This window comes from Felis catus, chromosome A1 (assembly GCF_018350175.1).
Source record: "Felis catus isolate Fca126 chromosome A1, F.catus_Fca126_mat1.0, whole genome shotgun sequence".
In the NCBI taxonomy this organism is placed as follows: Eukaryota; Metazoa; Chordata; class Mammalia; order Carnivora; family Felidae; genus Felis; species Felis catus.
Window position 1 is genome coordinate 44795292 of NC_058368.1, and position 25537 is coordinate 44820828.

General features: G+C 32.4%; 1 protein-coding gene across 3 annotated transcripts in view; it reads right to left on the bottom strand.

The window, feature by feature from the left end:
* KLHL1 (kelch like family member 1) overlaps nucleotides 1-25537 on the bottom strand; it is a 355898-nt gene that overhangs the window by 115542 nt on the left and 214819 nt on the right. For all 3 annotated transcript variants that reach the window (XM_019827858.3, XM_011288605.4, XM_045054161.1), the window contains exon 6: nucleotides 216-402. In XM_019827858.3, the coding sequence (XP_019683417.1) occupies nucleotides 216-402 (187 nt within the window). The remainder of the gene's footprint in view (nucleotides 1-215; nucleotides 403-25537) is intronic.

Consider the following 25537-nt stretch of genomic DNA (forward strand, 5'->3'; position numbering starts at 1 on the left):
AAAAGCAGCAACTACAGCTGAAAATAAGAGATGTTCTTTTAATTTTCCCCTTAATATTAAATCTTAATGTGTAAAGCATGTGAGGTTTATTGGTATTATACAGATTGCAATATTAAAATTGTGACATGGTCTGATACAGGTTGTATTATATATAGATCAAGAAATGTAAAAACAAACAAAACAAACAACCCCCCAAGAAACAAAGAATTGTATACCTTTGTTGTTATCCATTCCTCCTACAGCATACAGAGTTCCAACTGTAGATTTTCTAGGTTTAGTTCTTGGACTTTGCATTAAAGTTCTTCTTTCTGGCAATAGATGATATTTCATTGCTTCCAGAATCAGTTTTTGACATTCCAGATCATTCTTAAATAATGCATGGTTTTCTAAGTCAGCCAATATCTGTGAATAATACACAATTACTGTTAATAATATTTTGTATAGGAATGAGTATGACATCAGTAGTTAAAATTAGAAGCCTAATGCCTATGATTTTACCCCTATATTGAGAAAAATGCAAAATGTAATTACATTGACAGAAAATATGAGTAAAATGGAAGGCTTCCATGAGAAACAGAATGGATTTTATTTTCTATTCAATACTATTTATTGTCATTTAATTACATGGGTTGTAAAGAAACTTCTAGAAATCACTTTTCCATTCTCTTTCCTCTTATGAAACCTGATTATAAATTGAATATAGTTGCCTCTGTTGGCCATAAGGCTGTGTGGGAAAAGAAATTAAAAAATAACCTTCAACAAATTGCATTAATAATCTTCATAAACATATATTTATTTTAAGATATCTCAGGTATAGTTTAAAATCCTTTCGAATACAAAAAATCAATAAAAATGAAAACAATTCTCTTTATCTCTTTAAGTTTGCAAGCAGTTGGAAAGTCGTATAGTAGGCAGAGTTTCCAACAGTGAAACTAAGAACTTTTATACCAAAAATCTAGCACCTGAAGGAGGGATAGAGTAAGACCAGCTGTTTGAAGCTATACTATGTTTTTCTTTTGCTACACCAGAGTTTCATTCCCCCAAATGCTTCTGTGTACATTTCTTTGAACACATCCATTGTCTCTCTTACTTTCTTCTTCCTCTGTTGTTCTTTATCTTCTCTTTCTTTCTTTCTTTCTTTCTTTCTTTCTTTCTTTCTTTCTTTCTTTCTTTCTTTCTTTTTTCTTTCTTTCTTTCTTTTTTCTTTTTCTTTTTTCTTTCTTTCTTTTACTATTTCAGTATCACTTTCTCTTTCCTAATGAATCAATATTTCATTTCAAATGACAGTTAAATCTGTCACACATATTTAGAAAAATTAATAAGTTGAAAATTTAATTTGACTCACTGACCTTTTCTTACCCATCAGTAAGAAACTTGACAATATCTGTACTCAAATATGTACTGAGTGAATAAGTTAGTATATGATGGCAGCATATAATTAATTAATTTTAACACTATAATTTTAACCTTAATTAAGTAAATTTATTTAGCCATCACATGACACATAAATTGTTGGAGATGACAGGAAGAATATAAAACAAATAAGATAACTTATATGACATGTAGGAAAGGTAACATAAAAGTCCTGGGAGTGAATAAGGAATGTAATATATTAGTTTCCTGATGCTTTGGAATATTGAAAGAAGGTGTTCAATTAAATTCTTGGCTACATTGCACTTTTTGTACACTGAAATCTTAGTGTTGACTTCCTATCCACCTTCATTTTAAACACTAAACAAGAAAAACAAAAAAATAAATTTAATGGTATGGAATAGGATAGAATATCTCTAATGGATGTTTTAAAAGGACTACTGTTTTTCTCTTTCAGTAATTAAAAAAAAAATTTGTTTTGACCGGCAAAGAGAATATCTATTTCTAACAAGACCCTAATGGTCTTTATAAAGTAAATGGAAAAAAAGTATTTTGATATAGCTTTTGGTCACCTCTGTATCAAAGAATATTTTTCTACATCTAAGCCTTTTCCTTTCTTTAAAAGGAAAACAATTAGCTTTTCCAGTGATAAATGTATATGTTGCTGAAGTTGGCTCCCATAAATTCTTCTCTCCCTTTTTCACTGTTTTGGAGAAACATGGGGTTAGTTGACCATAAGAAACTTTCTTTATTAGGAGCACACTCTAGGAATATCTTATCCAGATAAACAGTTAAATACCAAATAAAAGGGGAAAAAAAGAAGCACATTCAAAAGATAGTGCTTCATTTCTGTGTTTGTGTCTTGGAAAAATATAACTCATAATCAAAAAGTTTAACTGGAAATTTGAGGCTTAGGTTTTAGATAAATGGATTCATGACATAGATGAAAATATTTACAAATTTTAACATATGAGTACAAAGTGTCATTTGCATTAAAAAAGAGTTCATAGACTATTTCCAATATGCAAATGACTCTTAACTAATTATAGTGGATTAGTTTTAGTTTAAAAATATCTCTATGCCTTCTTTTTTAATTTTATCACCATGTAAAAATAATGTTCAATATTTTAATAAATATAAGATTTGGGTTTAAAAATATTATAAAATATTATAAATTGTTCATTTCAAAGTATAACAAGGAAGACATACAAAATAAAACTAAAACTTGTAATTTATTTCTATAAAATAACTAAGGTATCCTGTACTTAGTTTTTTCCTTTTATTAACAAAACATTGTTTAAATTTTCTTAATTGTGGCATGCCTCTAATCATTTGACAAAGTTTTTTATTTTAAAAGAAATTGAGCGGCACCTGGGTGGCTCAGTCAGTTAAGTGTCTGACTTTTGAATTTGGCTCAGGTCATGATCTCATGGTGGTGACATACAGTTCCATGCTGGGGTCTGTGCTGAGTGTGGAGCCTCCTTGGAGTTCTCTCTCTCCCTCTCTCTCTCTGCCTCTCCCCCACACATGTGCACTCTCTATCAAAATAAATAAATATTTAAAAAATTGAATTCTTCATAATCACTTTTACTTTATTATTGTGTATTTTCAAATTATGACTTGTAATTATTGCTTATGAATACTATGTGTCTCTGACTATGTCCTCTGACAACACTTTTTAGCATTATTATTTCATCTCAAATTAAGACACAAATTCAGAATAATATAATGGTTAAGCTGTCTTTTAAACTTGAACTATCTTTAGATTTCCTAAATTAATCCAAAATTAACACCACTTACTCTTCCCTATAAAATGAAAAATGGTTTTTTTTTCATATTCTTCCATTTTTAATGAATCCTACCCTATTGTGAAATACCATCTTTGTCAAATTTAGAAAATATATCAATGTATTTCAATAATTGTGTACTACTTAGAAACATACTCATGTTTATATAAGAATTTGTACAATAGGGGTGCCTGGGTGGCTCAGTTGGTTAGGCGTCCAACTTCAGCTCAGGTCATGATCTCACTGTTCATGGGTTCAAGCCCCGTGTTGGGCTCTGTGCTGACAGCTTAGAGTCTTGAGCCTGCTTTGGATTCTGTGTCTCCCTCTCTCTCTGCCCCTCGTCCACTCATGCTTTCTCTCTCTCTCTCTCTCTCTCTCTGTCTCACAAAAATAAACATTAAAAAAAGTTTTTAAAAAAAGAAAGAATTTGTACAATAATTGTCTACAAATTAATCTATTCCTCAGATTACTACCTATCAATACTCCCCCTAAACAAGGAAAATCATAATATAATTTATTTTATAATTTAAAAAGTTTTTAGGACATTTCACAAAATCTGCATTGTTAGTATATTCTTACACTGAGAACAATCATTGACTACATCATTATAAATTAATTGTGTATTACACCTCAAGAAAAGATTTTACTCTCTACAAACAATAACATTTCAAAATATTTTGTCATCTAGAAGTAATTTGAGAAATGAAAATATCCTGAGACTAAAAAGGAAGGGCAACATAGGGTATATTGACAATTAACATTACATAAAAATCTAATGGGTTGATCCTTGGATCTGTGTCAGCTAAGCTGCCACTTTGCAAATAAGTCTTATCTCCAAACAACCTTGGTAGGTTTTCCTTGTGATGAAGTAATGATCTGCAAGTTAATGGTAAGCCTGTAGCTGCAGAATAGAACGTGGTCAAGAAACATGTATGATAGTCAGATTGACTACTATGAAAAATCAGAATAATCTATCTATTAATAGCTAGCATTCTCAAAATAACTTGTTACAACATTACAGTTGCCAGAAATGTCATGAATTTTGATTAGATATATTTTTACAATGTGTATATTAAAACATTATTAATTTCTTTTTGCATACTCAAAGTTCCATTGGCTTTATTACTAATTACACTTTGGGGGAAAATACAAATTCAATTTTTAAAACAATGTTTATTTAAAATGACCATTACATTTGTAATTAAAGCACAAATAATTTGATTGTTGATGGTTTGAGGAATTGAACAACATGCTTAAAATAGCCACATGTCTAGCAACATGAAAATATTGATGAATGTTTAATCCCATATGTTTACACATAGACACTCCTCAACTGCACTTTTCCAAGAGTATTATATGAATTCATTTTAAATGCCTTCAACAAATTCAAATTATGACTCTAAAAGTATGGTTTCATGAAAATGGAATGCATTATTTAAGTACCTAGAGTTTGCATTGTTTTGCCAGCCTTCAAATAAGAAAATAGAATAATTATAATATGATGCAGAAAAAAGTTGTCTCCTCTCTGCATATTTTAACTTTATATGTCAAAGAAATTAATCTCTTGGTTAGAATATTTGTCATGATTCTTTACACTAAATCACATGTATGGATATTTCCTTAACATTATAAATAACTGTCTCATATAATAAGCAAACAAAATCAGATGCATAGATTTATTTGTGCTTCATGACCTACTCTTATTACATACAGGGCATACTCCTCTAATTTTGTAGTAAAAGTCAAAATATTTATATTATAAAAATTTGCATTATGCTTAGACTTTTTAAAATACCATAAAATAATGCCAATTAGGAGATATAATTTACAGTAATGTGTTCTTATGATGTTAATGGCTAGAAAAAGGGAGAGTAATAACTGCATGAATGAAGACATACTTTGAAAGGCAAGGTGACTAACAGGATCTATACAAAACTTAGCAAATACATCTATACCTTCTATCTGGTCAGGGAGTGCACTGGAATATGGAATGCAATGTTGAAGAAACAACCAAAGAAAGATAAATTTAAACTTCCTATGGACCAAAGGAAGTATTAACTCTTCTAACACTGCGTCCTTTGGCTACCAAGGTTATGAAAACATTCTCACATTCATAACAGTGTGACAAAACTCCATATATCTCATGTTATTTCATAATATTTCAAACTTTTGTTTTGCTACCAGAGGTTGTGCTAAAGAAAATCTATTCACGTTATCTGAATCTATAAACCAAAATTGATTCCATTAAAAGTGACAGTCCTTAGAGAACAAGTGACAGTCTCCTACAGTCTTTCAAGTTTATTGCTTGACAAAATGAATAGGATGAATGATAAAATATTATGATATACTGTAAGCTGCAAGAAAGTAAATGATTTTCTACTGCAATATCTTATAAATAGGTCTGATACAAATAAATTTTCAGGTGTTTTTATTAAGCAGTTTATAAGATGGAGAAACAATGATTTAATAGGCACACTTAGTGGTGAATAAGCCCCGTGCTTGTTTAATAGTCAATATAAGGTGCTGGTGAGAGGGGAGAGTAAGTTATCAGAAAACTTTGTAGCAACCTAAGAAATAGTGAAGCTCGTAGGTCGAGTTGTTCCACTTTGCAAGGGAAAATATAAACTGTCTCATGCCAGAGAGATTTTCTGCAGATTTCCTCCCTTTCAGATAGATTTTCGAAGACATAGAGGGAAGAAAATGGACAATTACATGAAAGCTTGGCAATAGAAGTTAGTTGGTGCACCAATGCCAACAACGCTTCATCAGCTATTATTTGAGTATCTGCTGTGACTGGAACAGCCTAAGCTTGTGTAAGAGTAACTAGCTCAACTATAGCCGGAATATCAATCTTCTGCCTGAAAGAAACTCATTGATATGAGTAGAGAGATCCTTATATTACATTTAAAATCCCATTTATATCTGTTGAAAAGAATTTTGGCAAAGGATAGAATCATGACATATTAAGAGATGGAAATACCTTCTCATCTTTTCTGCAAGCATAATCACTATTCTGGCTAAACTACTTGAAAATATTATTTATATTTTAAAATAAATGAGAAAGCAGATACAGTACAGCTTCTATGTCTCCTCCTGTGCTGTCATTTCAAAAGGAAAACACAAATTACTGACACACTAAAGCTTACATCAGTTACATCTGAATAATTCTTGCTCAAGTATTTGAGGAATGAGAGGAAACCATCTACAAAATAAGGATCAGGTTAATTAATTTTATTCTGAATACAGGATATTTTCAATTCTGAATATTTGATTGCCTTAAGATGAAAAATAATTGGCTAGGCTGACAGTACAAATAGAGAAGAATAATGACATGATCACAAGTAGAGCTCATAAAATTAACTCAAATGATAGTTTTTATTAGTGACAAATGAGATGGGTTTTATGCTGCTATAATTTATGATTATTAGTTATTTAACATGGATTTGCTTTTCCATAGGTAGTTTGAAAGCTCAAAATTTCAAAAAACTGAAATAAGTGATTCTGTGCCCTGCATGAACATCATCTTCATCCAGAAAAATTTCATTGCATTCTAGGTAACCTCTGGACCTTTCATTCGTTCATTCATTCATTCATTCATTCAATATTCAGTCAGAACCTATTTTGTGCCAAGTGCTGTAATAGGCACCTGTTTGCCTTCAGTCTCTCTCACCACCAATCTATTCTATTCAAGTCTACCTTCCTCCCCGCCCCTTAGAACACTTTTGTTAATTTACTCATATCTAGCTATATTCTACAGCATGCATTAGTTTATTATTATTTCCAGGATATTATTCAGCCTTCTTAGACTAGCAGGACAAAAATTGTGTAATACAACTGTCTTTTAGCTATTCCATCACTCTCTAAGATGCCTTATGTATATTTTTCTGGATTTCATACTTTAGCTCTTCAGACCTCTTTCTTCTCATCTGACTGGATCTCACCTTTTTAAAAAATAATATTGGTAATGTCTTTTCCCTCTAGGTCTTCTACTAAAATAGACACAATTATCAGAGTTTGGTGTACATTCTATTACTTCCATGAGTACTACCTAATTAAGTGGCTGAGGCCACAACTGACACAATTTGTTTTTATTGATCATATTGGACTTTAATCAGTTGCCATCTGTGTAGTCATTCAAGGGCTTCAGATGCATGCTAGTCATAAACTTGTAAGAAATCAGGAAAAAATGTCTGCTACCTCTTGTTGGGTACAACTAGCAAGGTTATAGGCTCCTAGGAATTGCTCAGTAACTATTTAAGTGATTGAATATTTACTCTGATTAGACTATTAATTTATTTTAAATAACATTTATAGCATTGAAGTTTGAAAACAGATAATGTATAGGCAGAGATATATTCAATATCATTGCAAATTACATGCATAAATTAATTGTACAAATATTTATGGTCTTGGAGCACCAGGTGGCTCAGTTAATTAAGCGTCTGACTTCGGCTCAGGTCTTAATCTTGATATTTGTGAGTTCTAGCCTGCATTTGGCTCTCTGCTGCCAGTGAGGAGCCTGCTTCGGATCCTCTACCTTCCTCTCTCTCTGCCCCTCCCCAGCTTATGCTTCCTCTCTCTCAAAAATAAAATAAGCATTAGAAAAAAAAAACAAATATTTATGCTCTTTCAGAAACATCTTTGCTTAACAACCAACCAAATATCTACATTTCTAAATAATTTATCTTTTATTCAGCTGATGGCTTGCTTATTTCTAGTCATAGTCAATAGCAAAACTCCATTACACAAATAATTTGGGCTCTTGAACATTATGTAAGGTGATTTGACTTGTCACTAAGGAACATTGAGCTTGGATGTTCCACTAACAATTCAAACTCACTCATTTAAATCTGAACTTATTCTTTACCATTACCATTCTTCTTTCTGTATTGACTCATGCCTTCTATCTCTTATTGATGGATGACAGTATTTCTTTACCTGTACATCTGTTTAAACTACTATTTAAGCTGATTCAAACTTTTGGAAAATACAGTATATGAATAAAAAATATCCCCAAATGTGTTTTCTTTACTGAGATCCCTCGATAATTCAATCTTTAATCCATTGATAATTGTATTTAGAAAAGTTTATCTTCTCACTCAAGCCCACTCCAAAGAGTCATTAAATATTGTTGATTATTACAGTACTGCCTGAGATCCTTCCATTCCGCTATTCTCTTCCCTTTCCGAAAGCCACTTTGCTTGTTGATATGAACTCTTTTCTGAATTTTTGAGAAAGATTAAAAATTTTAATTCTTGTATGTGACATAAGAAATCATATGCAGAATCCAGACTACTCCTACATCGTGTCCTAAAACATATGCATTCACCATTTACTGTCTTATTGTCTTGTTTTCGTTCCTTGCATTACAATTGGAAGTATTTCTTAAGTATTTCCACTTAGTTCAGGCTCATATCTCACTGTACTTCCAGACCAACCTTCCGCTTTGATAACGCTGTTCTATTTGCTGCCCCGACTTGAGCTTTTTCTTTATTGCATCTTTAATGTGATTTTTCACCTTGGAACTACCTGAGTCTCAGTTGAGCGTTCTTGTTTTATCTGTGTTTTCAATGAAAAAAACTTCCTCTATCTTTTCATATACAAATGAATTTCCTTAGGACTTAGACTTGATCTGTAATTTCCTTATTTCATTATTTAGTACTCTATTGCTTGTACTTAGTAATTGCCAGCAGAAAAATACACTGTTTTTATCTTGCTATTATGGTTCTGTATGTAGCTGTTTCATTCTTAAATATTAACTGTATTTATTTGAATTTTAAAGGTAAAATCTGGAGGCGTATAACTTTCTAAAATTCTGTTGTCATCTTATTTTGCAAAAAGATAATTGGAAAAGGACATGTTAAAATGTATGGAGATTTCTCATGAGAAACCATTATTGCATTTTTGCTTCTTTTAGCTCTTTCACACACACACACACACGCACACACACACACACACAGACACAAAAAATTCTGATTGGGAAATAACAGATCATAGCAGTTAGAAAGCCATCTCTGTGAGGAATCAGGCACAGACTCAAATTGGGAAGAATGTATATTGCACATTTGTGCTTTTTGAGGACACCGCGAGACTTATGAAAGATAGATTTCTTTATCTATAGCATTGGATTTAATGAAGGTATTCTTAACTTTTGAGCTGTGTGATGTAGTAATTGTCCACATGTTAAATAGGTATTGGGCTATGTCTGTGTCATTGCCTGCATGACAGAGAGATGCTTAAGAACCAATACTTTTCTTCATAGATATTATACATAACATTATCAAGTGTTTGATATTTTTGATACATTAATAAAATGTATGCTTTCTAAGAATAAAATTAATAGATATTTCTATTTTCCTTGATGTTTCCTTTTCCTAAACTCCCTCTTCCTTTCTGAAGATGTTTAGCCCGCTCCTATATGTCTAGTCTCTATTATAGACCTTTCCTGGCCTGGACAATATCTCAAGCTCTAATTTACGCTAACATTCTGGATCATCTTTTCCTGTAGAACTCATGTATCTGCTAGATACCAAGATAAAAAGACAAATCTCCTAGGGAAAAAGTAGTTAAAAACATTTAATTATTACTAGTTGGATGGTTTCACTAATATCTTATAGGAATGATTACATTTCATTCCTAGCTGTTTTTGCCTGAAATTGATGAACTCTACTCAAATGAGGTACTCAAATCACAACCTGATTTCAAAACATCTTGCAATAAGTAATATGCTCTTGAAAGAATAAAATGTATTGTGTTATTCAGTGTTATTTGCATTTCTGTAAGTTTTTCTTGTAAGAAATTTCTCTGAGTTAAGACACAATGTCCCCATACTAACTGTAGTTAACAAGTACAATGCACTAAGTGTAAGCGTCACTCTAAAGTATACTTTCCCTTGAGAGAGATAAATGTACCAGTGACCTACACATGATATCAAAAAGGAAGTAACTATCTTAGGCTTATAAAGAACATCTGGTGCTACAAGAAAGATTGAAAATTCTTCCCCTGCTCCTCCCATATTCTGTCTCAGAGAAGTTGATGCTGATGGTAAGAAGCAAACACTCCCAGATGTTAACACAGATATTCAGGAAGGCAATTGAAAGGACTGCATTCAGTTTACTCTGGAAAATTAGATTTTTTAAAATTTCTATAATAATGTAGGCACAGTATGAAATTTTTGTTTTGCTTTAGCATTGTCTCAATTATCTTAAATAAAAACTTTTCGATTTCTCTCACACTAATTATAAGGTATCAGTCAGTATTTCACCTCCCTCATTCCACAAAGAGAAGATGGAGAAAGAATTTTAATCACTGCATATTTGCAGATTTCCAGCTTTCTTTAGATTTACTCTGATCAAAGTCCAACATACCTCTTTTGATCATCATCAGTGAGATATGTTCCTGTGAAAACATCAAGGTGGATGCATCTTGCAAGTCAATAAGGGATTAAAATAATTCTCCCAAGTAAAGCTAATTCTGCTGGGCATACACTCTGCCTGTAGAGTTTCTAAAGTTTGGGTATGAAATGAGTTGTTCAAACACCTCGACTGAACAAACTTCAGGGATAAGGGAAAATATAGCCTTATTAATATAAATATTAAGGACATTAAAATAATTGGAATGTGTCAAGCCCCATGTCAGGTACTTTGGAGTATGCAAAAGTAATGTATCAGTTCCTAATTTAAATAATTTACAACATAATTTATATTATATTGGAGTCACATGTATTTTATAATATAATGGAACGTATGCTTATTATTTCCTAGTACTTACAGCTAAATAAAAAAGTATTTTTGTTGTGTTGAGAAGCCTTTTATATCTTTATCCAACATCCTAATTTTCAGATGGTTGATTTTTCCAAAACAGGAATCATTGAACCAATCACTCTTCTTCTTTTCCTTACAAATAACCCTCCTGGACTTGTATAACAGTTGAAAGTCATGTCAACAAGCTACATTAATCAACTTAATGCACAAGAAGATAATTTTTTAAAGTGGTATTCACTTGATCCGACAATTCTTCTGGGTGTTTATCTAAAGAAAATAAAACACTGACTTGAATGTATATGTGCACTCTCACGGTCTCACAGCATTAGCATTATTTACAATAGCTGAGACATGGGAACAACCTAAGTGTCCGTTGAGGGATGGATGGATGGATAAAGAAAATGTGATATGTATATATGTAGGATTATTATTCTATGTACATATGTATATATGTACATATGTATACATGTATACATATGTATATGTATATGTATTATATGTATACATACATATGTACATATGTATATATGTATATTCTATGTATATGTATATATGTAGGATTATTATTCTATCCTTCTATGAAAGAAGGAAATCCTGCCATTTGTGACAACATGGATGGACCTTATGGAGGGCATTATGGTAAATGAAATGAGTCACAAAGACAAAGACAAATACTATATTATTTTACTTATATGTGGGATCTTCTAATACACACACACACACACACACACACCCCAAACTCATAGTTGCAGAGAACAGATTAGTAGTTGCTAGAGGCAGGGGACAGGTGGTGGGTGAAATGGGTGAAGGTGGTCAAATGGTACAAGAAATATGGACAAAGTACTCTAGGAAATAGGAAGGCATGCTTAACCAAGTATTATGTGGTAGATAAATACTTACAACAGAGTGTCTCCTTTAAATTGAATCAATAAAGACAAGTACCTGTTTGCCAGGCACAGAAAAGAATAAAGAATATTTCAAGAAAAAGGTCAGAGGTTCAGAGGAATAAAAGGAAGTCAAGCAGAATCCAGACTAATGATATTTATTCAAAATATGCTATTCATTGAGATTCTTTTTATTTTTTTAAATGTTTTTATTTATTTTTGAGAGAGAGAGTGAGCGCACACACGTGAGTGGGGGAGGGGCAGAAAAAGAGAGGGAGACACAGAATCTGAAGCAGGCTCCAGGATCTGAGCTGTCAGCACAGAGCCCGATGTGGGGCTTGAACTCATGAACCATGAGATCATGGCCTGAGCCGAAGTCATACACTTAAACGACTGAACCACCCAGGCGTCCTGAGACTCTATTCTTAGTAAAATCTTTCTTTCTCTTATATCTTTTATATATTTTAATCCCCATCCATCCACCCAAACTTCCATCCTTATATATAAAGCCATGTAATAGTATAATCAGATTATGCTTATGTAATCATATAATCAAATGTCCTTATGAATCCTTTTTTTCTCTCACTTAACACATCAAATCCACTGGTCATACTTTTAGTTTAACCTTCAAGATATTCTATAATATATTTACAACTTTGGGACAAGCTAACATCCTCCCTGGACTATAATAAAACCTCCTAACTAGTGTATCTGCTTCCAGTCTGTCCTTTTAGTGCTGATTGTTTTCATTTGTTTCCCTGTCATTCAATTTGCACTGTTCTCTGTCCAGTTTAGTTCCTTGAGAGGCTAAACATTCTGGAACTACATCACATGGCTCCGTTGCTGACTTGCTTTTGGCCAAGTCCAGCCAATGGGATTACAAGCAGAAAGTTAGATGGTGGAAATAAAAATGAGTGTTTTCTTCCCTTTTCCCTGCAAAACGTGGCTGTAGCCATGTCCTCTTATGACTACAGCTCAAGTAGGGCAGCCACTCTGTTATAGTTCTGATCTTTCTGAAGTATGTAATATGGTTTTCTCCATTATCACCTTGGTTCAGGGGCCCGGAGTCCTCAACCTACTTTGTGCATTTTCTGAACACTGGCCACATCTCTGTAAGTAGTGCCTTCATTAACATCTCTTCATATGAACCATTTTTGGTATATTTTATCTCCTGCTGGGATCTTAGCTATTGCGCCATCATATAGTTTATTTTTCATACACTAGCTAGAATGATCCTTTTAAGATAGAGTTACTCTCTACTTTTGAATACATTTGAATTTTTCCATAATAAAAAATAAGAAGAAACAACAGAGCATGTGTCTTCTCTGTTCAAAATCCCTCAGTGACTTTCCATAGTAATTGACATAAAAGCTAAACTCCTTATGACCATCTAAGCCCTGTATTACCTATTTCCTGAACACTTCTGACCTCATCTTCCACACACCTGCTACCTTGTCCAAAGAATTCTATTTACCTTGGCCTCATTGCTGTTCCTTCTTCCTGGAACACTCTTGTCTGATATCTATTTGGTTTTTCCCTCATTTATTTTTTTGTCTCTGCTCAAAGTCACTTTCTCATAAAGGACTTCTCTGGCCTACCTAAATTGGCAACCCCAAGCACTCTCTCACCTTGTCTTGTTTACTTTAATTCATAATTATTTTCACCATCTGAGTTTTAAGGAAGGCATAGTTCATTTGATGGTTGTTGCCAGCCCTTCATTCTGTCCTCCGCTTCTTGTTAAAATGTGGCTGCATTAGAGTAAAGAGCAGTCTGTTTGAGTCAGCACCACTCGATACAGGCGGCACTTAGAAAGTCTTCATGAAATGAGTGAGTGAGTGAATGAATAAGTGAAGAGATTTCTAGACTGATTTTCACCGAATGATTGATTCTAGTGTTTTATTAATGGTAGCAGTTTAGATCTTTGCTGTTTTCCCTGTTGTATGTGTATATGATTTACTGTTAATCAACATATCAACATATCAATAAAATGAATATGTGTTTTGAAAAATTCACCCTGGAGGCATTGTGAAGAGCAGATACAGATGGGGAAAGATGTCACTAGAGTTGGACAGTTATCATTGAGTCCACTGCAAAAAAGAAAAAAAAAAGACTAATCTAAAGTTATTGAAAATATACATGGAAAGAAAAGGTTTAGAACATTTTTTAAAGAATCACATTTACCAAAAAACAAAACAAACAAACAACACACACACACACACACACACACACACAAAATCAAAATAAAAACAAAAAATTCCAAAATTTGGTGACACATGAAGAAGACAATAGCTGTTAATAAGGAATTTATTTGAAGATCTAACACATATCTAGTCCTTGTTTCTGGACATGACATCAGGACAAGATGCCATTCCTGTCTCCTAAAAAATTGATCAATCACGGGGTGCCTGGGTGGCCCAGTTAGTTAAGCATCTGACTCTTGATCTGAGATCAGGCCATGCTCTCACAGTTTGTGGACTTGAACCCCACATCAAGCTCTGTGCTTACAACGCAGAGTCTGGGATTCTGTCTTTCCCAGTCTCTCTCTCTCTCTCTCAAAATAAGTATTTAAACTTAAAAAAAATTTGACCAATCAGATGAAATGTGTATTTACCATTCAACTAGATCTTTATATTTCAGGCATAACTTATGTATGTGCCCAATTCTACATATATTTTAGCATACACAGAAAATAATGAGTATTAGCACAAATATTAGGATGAGGTCAAATCTAATGGTCAGGATAAAATCTCATCTTTTATTTTTATAATAGCTGAATATTATGAGTGACTACTCACTGAAACTAGATTTCACGTGTTCCTTTCGATTAAATATTCATCACTCCCTAAATTCTTACCATATACTTGCCATCTTTTATTCTAGCTTCTTTTTGAAAAGAGTATAACACTTATGCTGATTTGTAGCAAATTGGGAAGTTGTTTAATGGTTTGGAAAACCCCCATAGCTGACTGAATTGAGAATAACACACTCATTATTATTTATGACTCTATTTCCAGGTCTTTATAGGTCAGCTTATTGAATTCACTGAATATGCTGCTTTTCCAGCTCAGCAAAGCAAATTTTGCAAGCTACTTTGTGGCAGAGACACTCATAAAAATGTGCCAATTTTTAAAATTATAAACACATTTTATAATTTGTGTTTATAACTTGGGATAATTTACTCTAAATGAAAATCTATTGTTCATTAACCTTTGCCATTAAGAATTCCAAAACTTTAAAAAATAATAACCACCCAGGGATACCTGGGTGGCTCAGTCGGTTGAGCATCTGACTCTTGATCTCTCCTCAGGACATGATCTCATGGCTCATGAGATCTTTTTTTCACACCAGGAAAATGAGAAACATAATATGCAAACTACATCAGGAAAGAGATTAATAACAGAACATGATTTATATAATACTTTTAAAAGCTATTTTTCAGTTAACATGATATTTATTTTTTAAATGTTCTTCAAAAGAAAAATAAATATTTTGCTTTAAAATCAACAATTGAATTTTGATTCTTTAAACGTCTATTTATTAAATCATTATTCCATGCCAAATAAAGATAAAATTTCTTTGGTGAAAAAACAAGTGCTCAGAAGTATGCCTGAGTATTTTATTTTGTAATTTTTTATTTACTTTTGTAAAGATTTTTTAAAAGCGATCTCTAAACCTGACATGGTTAGGTTAGATCCCCCAACCCTGGATCAAGAGTCACACGGTGTTCCGACTGAGCAACCCTAGCGCCCCATACGTGAAATCAAATTCTATATTAGTTATTCATTCAGGAAAATGTTTCCTTTGAATTACAATAAAATTAGACTTTGTAGTTAAAATTATCTAACTTTCTACTTCAGATATAACAGGAAAAATTGAAATGTTCAGGATCTATGTTGTCTTTTCTGCTCTCGGTGTCATGATGTCAGTTAATACCTCAAAAACTGCTAAATGCTAAGTAAAAGTTAAAATATTTTTTTTGTTTGAAAGCTTGTTCTCATAGGTGGAAAAAATTTTTTTGAGAATTAGAATTCTTAAGTTCCATTGCACATGCCTCTGTGAGTTTTTAAATTTAAAATATCTAAAGTAGTCTGCTTTAATTCTCACAGCCTGAATTTCTACTTGCAAAATATTAGGGGGCTGGTTTTGAAGGTCTTTCCTCCCCCCGAAAAATTCTGTGAAAGTAAGGTAGATACACATTTTAGTATGGCATTGTGTGATCATTCACATATTTTCCCTGGTAATTATGGAAATATAAATTCTAAACTGATCTGAATTGGCTTGATAAGGAAGGCAATAGTGTGGGTAAGAGATATTAGAGTAAACTACAAATTAACAAAACTTAAAAAAAAATCACACAGTTTCACCAATTATTGTTCAGATTAAAAAGAAAAAAAAAAGAGAAAAGTAATATACCCACTTAATGAGTTCTACTTGATGGGGTTAAACTATAGAAGACTAACAACAATTACTGATAATAGCAAACTCTTAATTGTTTTCATTAACTTAAAATTGAATATATGGAAAGTAAATAAACTTTTCTCTAATTTATCAGGAGTCTTGAATTGGAAAATTTGATGTATTTGTGGGAAATATTAAATTAACATGTGCACCATTTTCTTAATGGTTGGAATATGAAATTGCATGGTACTCAGCACCAATAAGATTATTCTAAGATAATTTATCTTTATATTTTGAAAAAAATAACATCACTCCAAAAAATTCCGAATAGTTATGCAAAATAATATATAAGTATTTACCATTTTTTAACATTAGCAGTGCACTGTTACTTTTTGAATATTATTAAAGTAACAACTTATATTCTGGGTGACCTATAAGTATTTGCCATCTAATTAGAATGGAAAAGAGTGCTTTTGCCTGATTCTCTGGATAGTCATTAATGTTAAATTGCTCTTCTCTTGGGGGTATTTTTTCCATTTTCAGAGTCATTATAATAATAAACTATTTTATTTATTTGATACTCTTGGAAATTAAAATTACAGTCATAGTCATTTCAGTACTTGTGTGATAAAATTCAATTCACTTGTGATTCATTCACACAGTATATAGTTTGCTTCCTTTCCTCTTAGGAATGATTTAAATTATACAAGCTTGCAAAGTAATTTTAAACAGTTTATCTATTTTTTTAAGTCATAGGATTTTTGTCATTTAAAAGCTGTGAATGATGACTCTCAGGAAAAAATGACTCCAGTGGAAGGAATCTATATTTCACTAAAGGCCATTTATTTGATGAGCAAAAAGTTCTTTAAGCTTTTTTTTTTTTTGTTTGTTTGTTTGTCTGTTTTATTTTAATACATATTGAATGACTGAAAGGCTCATGAGAGGTTTCAAGCATTGTAAAAATTATTTTTTTTTCAGATGGAAAGACATACATATCTTAATTCTCCATAAAACTGTCAAGTATTTATTGAGTAGGCATCAATTCTTAGGGAAAAAAATTAATTTCATTCACACAATGTTACTGACAGAAAAAAATATTTCTATCTTCTTGTCCTGAAGTGAAAACTGAGGTCCAATGAAATTAAACTTTCCATGAACAAACACTGAATTAATGTTGAACTCAAAAATATCAAACACTCATTTATACCACTGCATCTACTCAACTACCAAAACTTGCATGCACATGTTTTTGCTTTTCTCCTGTTCACATAGATAATTTCCAATCCTCTTTTCTAAAGTCAATCTACCCACTTATGCATGAAATCCTACCTACCCTAGCACATTTAGATAAAATATTACAACAGTTCTTCCCTCTGTCTTACATCATCAAATTTCCTGTCTTCAGAATCACACCTGTGAGTATGTAAACATGCCTGATTCCTCTCCTTCAGTTTGGTGTTTATCAATATATTTTGTTTGTTTTCTTTATCAATTTATTGACCCTCAGCTCCAAAATGATCTTTTTCAACTGTTTTGTGAAAATGGATGATGAAATGGCCCGTTAAGGTTTTTTTTTTTCTTTGCCAGCTAGCACTATGGTAAGCATTGTCAGTAGAGGACACTGGAGAGACACTAGGGAGAAAGATTTTGCTTCCTGGTTTGAGTATGCCTATTCACCAGATTTCTGCAATGAATGCAGTTTCTCTAGTGCTTGCCTCCTGCAGAGCATGATGGCCAGGAGAACCTAGAAAATTATCCCAGAAGTCTCCCCAGGTGATTTTGTAGCAGGTTGTCTCTTTTGGGATACCTAGAGGGAAGATTTCTAGTAAGTTCTAAAGGACAGATTTCTAGAAAATTCTACCACTGCTACAGCACAATGACTTGCCTGCCATTTAGTTAGCCATGGCTGCACTGTCTTCAAGGAGGTCTGAATCTCAGGTGGGGTGCTTCCGTGGGTGCTCTGTCTCAGCCCCAAAGCAGTAAGTAGCTGCTCCTTATACAAGAATACCTTGTTTTATAGGACTTTGATTTACTGTGCTTTGCAGATATTGTGTTTATTACAAATTAAAGGTTTAAGACTTCACTGGAGGAAGTAACTAAAGATGTGGTAGAAATAGCAATAGAACTAGAACTAGAAGTAGAGCCTGAAGATGTGACTGAATTTCTGAAAGGTCACAATAAAACTTGAATGGATGAGTGGTTATTCTTATGGACGAACAAAGTGGTTTCTTGAGATGGAATCTACTCCTGGTGAAGATGCTGTGGAGACTGTTAAAATAAAGAATTTGGAATATTACATTAACTTTGTGGATAAAGCAGTGGCAGGGCTTCAGAGGATTGACTCCAGTTTTGAAAGAAATCTCTGTGAGTAAAATGCTATCAGGCATCATTGCTTGCTGCAGAGAAATCATTTGTGAAAGGGAAAGTCAATCAATACAGTAAACTTCATTGTTGTCTTGTTTCAAGAAATTGCCCCAGTCACCCCAGCCTTCAGCAACTACCACCCTGATCAGTCAGCAGCTATCAACATGGAGGCAAGACTCTCTACCATCAAAAAGAACATGACTCACTGAAAGCTCAAATGAAGGTTATCATTTTTTTAGTAGTAAAGTTTTTTTCTAAAATAAGTATGTACATTGTTTTTCTTAGACATAATTCTATTGCATACTTAATGGGCTATACTTTTATAAATGTAAACATAACTTTTATATACACTGGGAAACCAAAAAATTCATTGGACTCACTTTACTGATATTCACTTTATTGTAGTGGTCTAGACCTAAAACAGCAATGTCTCTGAAGTATACCTCAGAAATCTGCTATTTCTATATTCTTTAGAGTTCCTTTAGCTTTTTAGTTTCTAATGCTTCCTTACTCCAAATCCTTGTTATACTTAGTGATTTTTTAAATAAATTTTCCATGTTAAAATTTCACTTTGTTTTTGTTTCTCTTCATTGCATCCTGGCTGATAAACCCAGCCACTTACAGACTATTTTTTTTTCAATTTTGCAGTTTTAAACATCCTATGTATTTACTATTTTAAATGCTAGTTTTCCCACATTTGCTTAGCTCTATTCCACAGAAATTAATCTTGTCAAAGATTGACTTAAAATCAATTAAAAATCAATTAACGTACATCATTCTATTTGATCTCTCAGCAGCATTTGGTACAGGTTATCACTCGGTCCTCTCTGATGGTTTATTTTATGAAATTTCTGCCAGCAAGCTCCGTTGACTTATATACTATTTGACTAGTGTCTTGATTTCAGTTACCAGGTTCTTTCTATCTCTAATTTTGTAATGTTTCGATGCCCAGACGTGATTCTGAGTTCTCTGTACTTATTTATCTATTCTGACTTCTTAGGTAATACTATCTCATATCATGGCTTTAAATTATATCTATATGCCAACGGTTTCCTAATTTATACCTCCTAGTGTACCTCCACAACACCTAAATGATGCATTCAACTGCCTATTCAACATTTCCACTTAAAGGCTTAATAGAAATCTTAAAGTCAGTATTCCATAATATCCTTCCTCATTGGGGCTCAAGCCAAAAAACCTGGGATCATTTCTGATTCCTCTCTTATCTCTTATTCTCCCATATAAACAGCTGTACTTACAAATATAACTAGAATGAGAACACTTCTCACTATCTTCATTGTTACTACCTTATTACTCTTATGTGACTTCTCAAATATCTCACCTCTGCTATTGCTATCACCTCCTAACTGGCTTCCATTTTCTACTCTTGTTTCCCTGTAGTATACTCTCTACACAGCAACTAGATAGTCCATTCAACTGTGTACATGAGATGAAGTTCTTTTCTGCTTAAAACTCTGCAATGGCTTCCATCACACTCGAAGGAAGTACCAAAGTCCTTGCAATTGCTTACAAGTTATTCAATGATTTCGATCTTCACCTTCTCTAAATTCCTCCAACAACTCACTCCCTGGATGACTCTGTTTCAGCCACACAGGCTGCCTTGCTTTTCCTCAAAGAGTAACAAGCAAAAATATTTTATAAAAATAGCAGTGTGGACAGGGGATGCAGGAATATATGTATTTTATCTATATCCCAAATAAATTACTGATCAAAATAAAATAATCTTATAATTGGATCAAGGTAATTTCCTCTACTGTAGATTTACCTATGATATTTGCCCCCAAATTAAGAATATTCTTTAGTTTAAGGATCATATTTTAATCTTCAGATTTTATTTCTATAAACTTCAGTTACTAAAATATTAAAGTAGCTTCATGAGTTAACTGAGTTCCCTAAATCCTAAATTAAAATAGCTAGAAATATTTTAATGATTTAAATGGCTTTTGCTTCATTCCAAACATTCCACAATTTTTGTTAGTCCTCCTACAAATTATTATGTCCTTTAATTTTATCATTGTTATATAAAATAGGCATGAATAAAAAATGAAATTCTTCTTTAATGTTTAATTGAAGAAAATAATTGTTCTCACACTGTGTGGCCTCTTGGTAAATGTTATGTATATTATTTAATATGTACAAAAATGCTTATGAACTAACTGAAGTTCAAGGGTTTTTTTTCCCCATGGAATGGACTTTGTTTTCTGATATATTATGCTAGCAATGAAAATGGGACATTTTTTTCTTATAGCCAACTTATTTTTAAATGTATCATTAAAGCAGAGGAATTCTAATGAATTTATGTTCTATGGATATATCTAATAAAGCAAAGAAATGAGGGAGCATATTCTATTTAATTTGCTTTCCTATTGTCCATTCAATAAAGGATTTTCAGTAAAGTCTGAATCAATGTGCTCTTTATGACTTCATCCTTAGTAGCCACTGTTAGCTCCATCATAACACACTCTTGTAGATTTCTCTCTCATTTCAGATAAGTCATATATCAACATACGGTTAAATGAAACTACATTTCCTAAGACCTAGAAAATGTTTTCATTTGTTGACTCAATGAATACTTTTTGAGTACTCATTATGCCAGGAATTTTGTGAACAAGAGCTTCAAGTCTGGTTTTCTGAAAAATATATTTATAAGGAAAGAGATAAAAACAGATTAAAACTCAAGAAAATAGTAGGTGAAAGTGCTAAGAACAGGGCACATTTGATGTGGCATGTGATTAATTAGAAAGAGTCAGCCATGCTATGATGAATGTAAACATCTTCTAGGTAGTACTCGTTCAGAAAAGGGGTGTGGTGGGCAGTTCATCCCAGCAGGTAGGAGTATGTTATTAATGGCATTTTAAAGAATTGTCAAGGTCTAGTAATAACAAAAGTGGGCTGACTTTTGGCCATTTTATTATTGTCTTTAATAATCTACAAACTATGCCTCCCCTTTCATTGCTTGCACCTGAGAAGATATTCCTATCATCACCATCCTCTTCCACTGGCAAGCCACTGCTTCTAGCCCCCAGCATCAGCTGGCACAGATATGCTATAGAAGAAATAAACTTGACCTGTGCCAGAAACAGAAGCAGTATCAGTGTACCTAGAGTATACTAAGTGCTGGGGAGAGATTGGGTCAGGGAGTTTGTAATCATGAAATAGACGATGTAGACTTTGCAGGGCAAGGATATTAGCATTTTGTCCTAAGAGTATAAATCTTAAATTTGAGATTAATGTATTCACACTTCAAGAGTTCTGTTGTTGGAAATTACTGCCATAGTTAAGCATAAAAGTTCGAGTAACAGGTAGGATACTATTCCAATTGTGCAGGAGAAGGATGGTGGTGGCTTATTTTAGGATGGGGCTGTAGCGAGGCCAAAAAAAAAAAAAAAAAAAAAAAGAACAGACTAAGGATATAGCTTAGAATACAGTCAAAAAGGACTTCCTAAAGAACTGAATGTTAAATGCAATGCAAAGTTAAGAATTAAAAGTGATGCTAGAATTTAAGCCTAAGCAACTAGATGGTTGGTAGTGCTATTTACTGAGAGTACGGGAGCAGGGGGAAAGTCTTGGGATCTTCAATTCTTCCAGTATGTGAAGTTTTGGATGGCTCTTGGATATCTAATTAGAGATATCAAGTAGTTAACCAGGTATTTGAATCTATCTCTCAGGAAAAGTTTAGAGCTAAATATATAAATTTGGAACTTACAATTGACTCCTATAAAGTATTTAAAAGTACAGAAGTAAATATTATTCTTTATGCAGAGCACATGGTGTCCTGGGGCATTGCAACATCACAGAGTACAAAAAAATTAGGAATAACAATTGGGTAAGAGTGGCCAGATCAATTCTGTCAAACGTCGCTGGGAAGCCAAGTATAAGATAGAAACAAATGAGATAGGCAGAATATTACAGCATGGAGGTTTGCGGTGATTTTAAATTGTTCAAAGGATTGATTACAGTGGATTGAAGAGAGAATGATGATTATTAATAATTAGATTTATTACAACTATAAATAATAATTACATATTTTGCTTGAAAAGGAAACAGAATTGAAACCGTAGGTAGGAATATGAGTTTTGTTTAATATATGCGAAACAACAAATCTACATGAGTTAATACCAATGATCCGATACGGAACGAATTAATAATATAAAATATAAAAGGGGTCACTGAAGTAGTGAAATTTCAATGGCAATAAAGATGGGATACAAACCACAAGCATTGAGATCAGCCCTTGACAAAAGCACAGAGGCTTTCAGCACTGTAACAAAAAAAAGTCTTTCAGATTAGGTTCCAATTTCTCTACCCTTGTGACCAAAAAGAGTAATATGTGTAAGTTTGAGTCTGTGCTTGTGCATATCTTTTGTTGTTGTTGTTGTTTTTACATTATAACTCACTTACAAAAAATGATGAAATAAAAAATTATTGTATTTTCTTCATATTATAACTTGAACTGTGAATGCCATCATGTGATAGATGATCATGAAACTAAATGGTATTTCCGGTAAGATTTTAGAGGCATATATTGTCTGAGCATTTCTGTTTTAAAAACACTGTTTCCCAAGTTTCTTTCAGAGAATAACATTATTCTACACTTTTAAAAACTATTACAGTCTAGTTTTGTGGAGAAGACTATTTCTTTGATGATGTCTGGTATAATCATTAATTAATCAGACAGCAAGCAGATCAGAGAGAGAGAGAGAGAGAAAAAAAAAACCCAAACAAAATAGAACAAAAACAAATTGAAGAGTAACAAAGACCGGAAATGCATTGTTAATGTGTTTGATTAATTCCTTTTGCCTTACTCCTTTGTAAGAGTTAAAAGTTTTTTTCTTTTCTTTTCCTTTGTAAAAGTAAGATATATAATACACTAAATACTGAACATTTATGCTGACAAACTTGGAGAATTGTTGGAATTATCAGGTGGTTTATCAATGCTTCCTTTGGAGAAGTAAAACCAAACAAAACATATAAATTACTCAGGAGTATAATCTACTCGGTATATCTTACATTGTGATTTATGAATGCTCTTGTTATATTGATTTGTTCTTTGTCACTTTGCTTGCTTTTCATTAGGATTTTTAGTGGTGGCTATAATTTTTATAGACAGCAGAATCTATACCACTGGTATCTGATCAACTGTCACATTTCCAATGGAGTAAAAAATGTTGATGACCTTTCCCTTCTCATATTGCTATTATTACATAAAGAATCTTTTGGAATAAATTAATTACAGCTTTGCATAGAAATATGTATTCTTATAAAATAGAAGTAGTATCTGTTTCCTTAAGATACACTTTTGGTTTCCTTGTTATTTTGTTATTTTTTATTATTAAAATAAGCCATTTTCTTCTAAGCTTAGGCAATCATTTGTTATTCCACTTCATATGGTTTTTTTTTCTTTCACATTTTGCTACCGAAAGTGTTTATGTACATAAACACACACATACACACACACACACACACACACACACACACACAGAGCTACATATTTCTTTTAAAAGTCAGTAGGTGTCTGGTTAGTAAGTTATAAGAAATCTTTATCCTTGTCATCTCAAAAGAGAAACAATACCAATTCCAAATAGGAAACATAGTTTATTTGTATATGTCTAACCTTCTAAATAATCTCTGACTGTGATAAAACTGAGTTTTTTGGAAGATATTTTGACTTGAGTATATATAGAATTGCAATGCTTTCATTTTTGGAATAACATGATTTAAATTTCCAAACCAATCATTAGAAGGGAACACACCAAAAATTGGATAGTTTTTGTACTTTTAAAACAGGTATATAAGAAATAAATATTTATGTACGTATTACAAGTTTATATCTTATGAAATCAGTTAAAACGAGTGGAAACAATAGTTTCATAGTGTTAAAACATGTTATTGCATAGGAACATATTCTTTTGTTGCATCTTTATAAAAGAAAATATAGAAAAAAAGTAAATCAATGCATACACGCACAACACACACATACACATTCACTCTCTAAAATGAAATTTCCATACCTTTTCCAATTCTGTTGAAATTTTTAAACTTCTGGGCAGTCCAGAAAAATATAGAAACTCTTATGGAAAATTCTACTTCTCCCTTATTTAAAATATAATGTTAAAAGATAATAGAAGTCACTCACTATTAGACTATAACTCAATTATGTATTTCTTTCATTTTGCCTTTTCCTCAGTTCCTTTCTATAGCAAAGCCAACTGAATTTATTTCAGCAATAACTATTATATTTCAATACAAGATAAAATAGACATTTCACTTCTGAGTCTTTTTATGTCTCTTCTTTATTCTCTTCTGAAGCTCATGGTGTCTACCACTGTGCTTAACTAAAATCCATACCAAAATTTGTCTACCAAAATTTATATCTTTATTATATATTTGTATACCAAATTAACATAATTTATACTTTATAATAACATACATTAATTTATAAATAAAAGAGAATATCAGAACAGATTTTCTCTTGTGAACTTAAGAAATAACTAAACACAGATACACATGATGGAAAAATATCTATAAGAGTGCAGATTGTGATAAATAATTAAATTGAAATCCACCTAAGGCAGGTTGGTCAATTGGCTCACAAGCATAAGAGAAGACTATTAGTGTAGTAATAATCTAGATTTACTTGACAGCAGTCAATCTTTTAACATGTTTTCTTTGTTGATGAAGTCTCTCTCAATGTCTTTATTTTTACTTTTTGTTTAAGCTCTAGAAATTTTTCCATGCACTTACTAAATAGAAACTAGAAAGTCAAGGCTGTAAAAATACTCCCAGTTATTTAGTTTAGCTTTATACCAGAAGCATATATTTTTTTCTATATTTATTTCATTTTGTTTTAGACATCTCTAAATCTTGGTTTTCTACTTTTGCCTTGGTCAGTACTTGTTGTGTTTTGCTTCACAATATTATATGTAGCTCCCAGCAGGTCTTCCGAGCA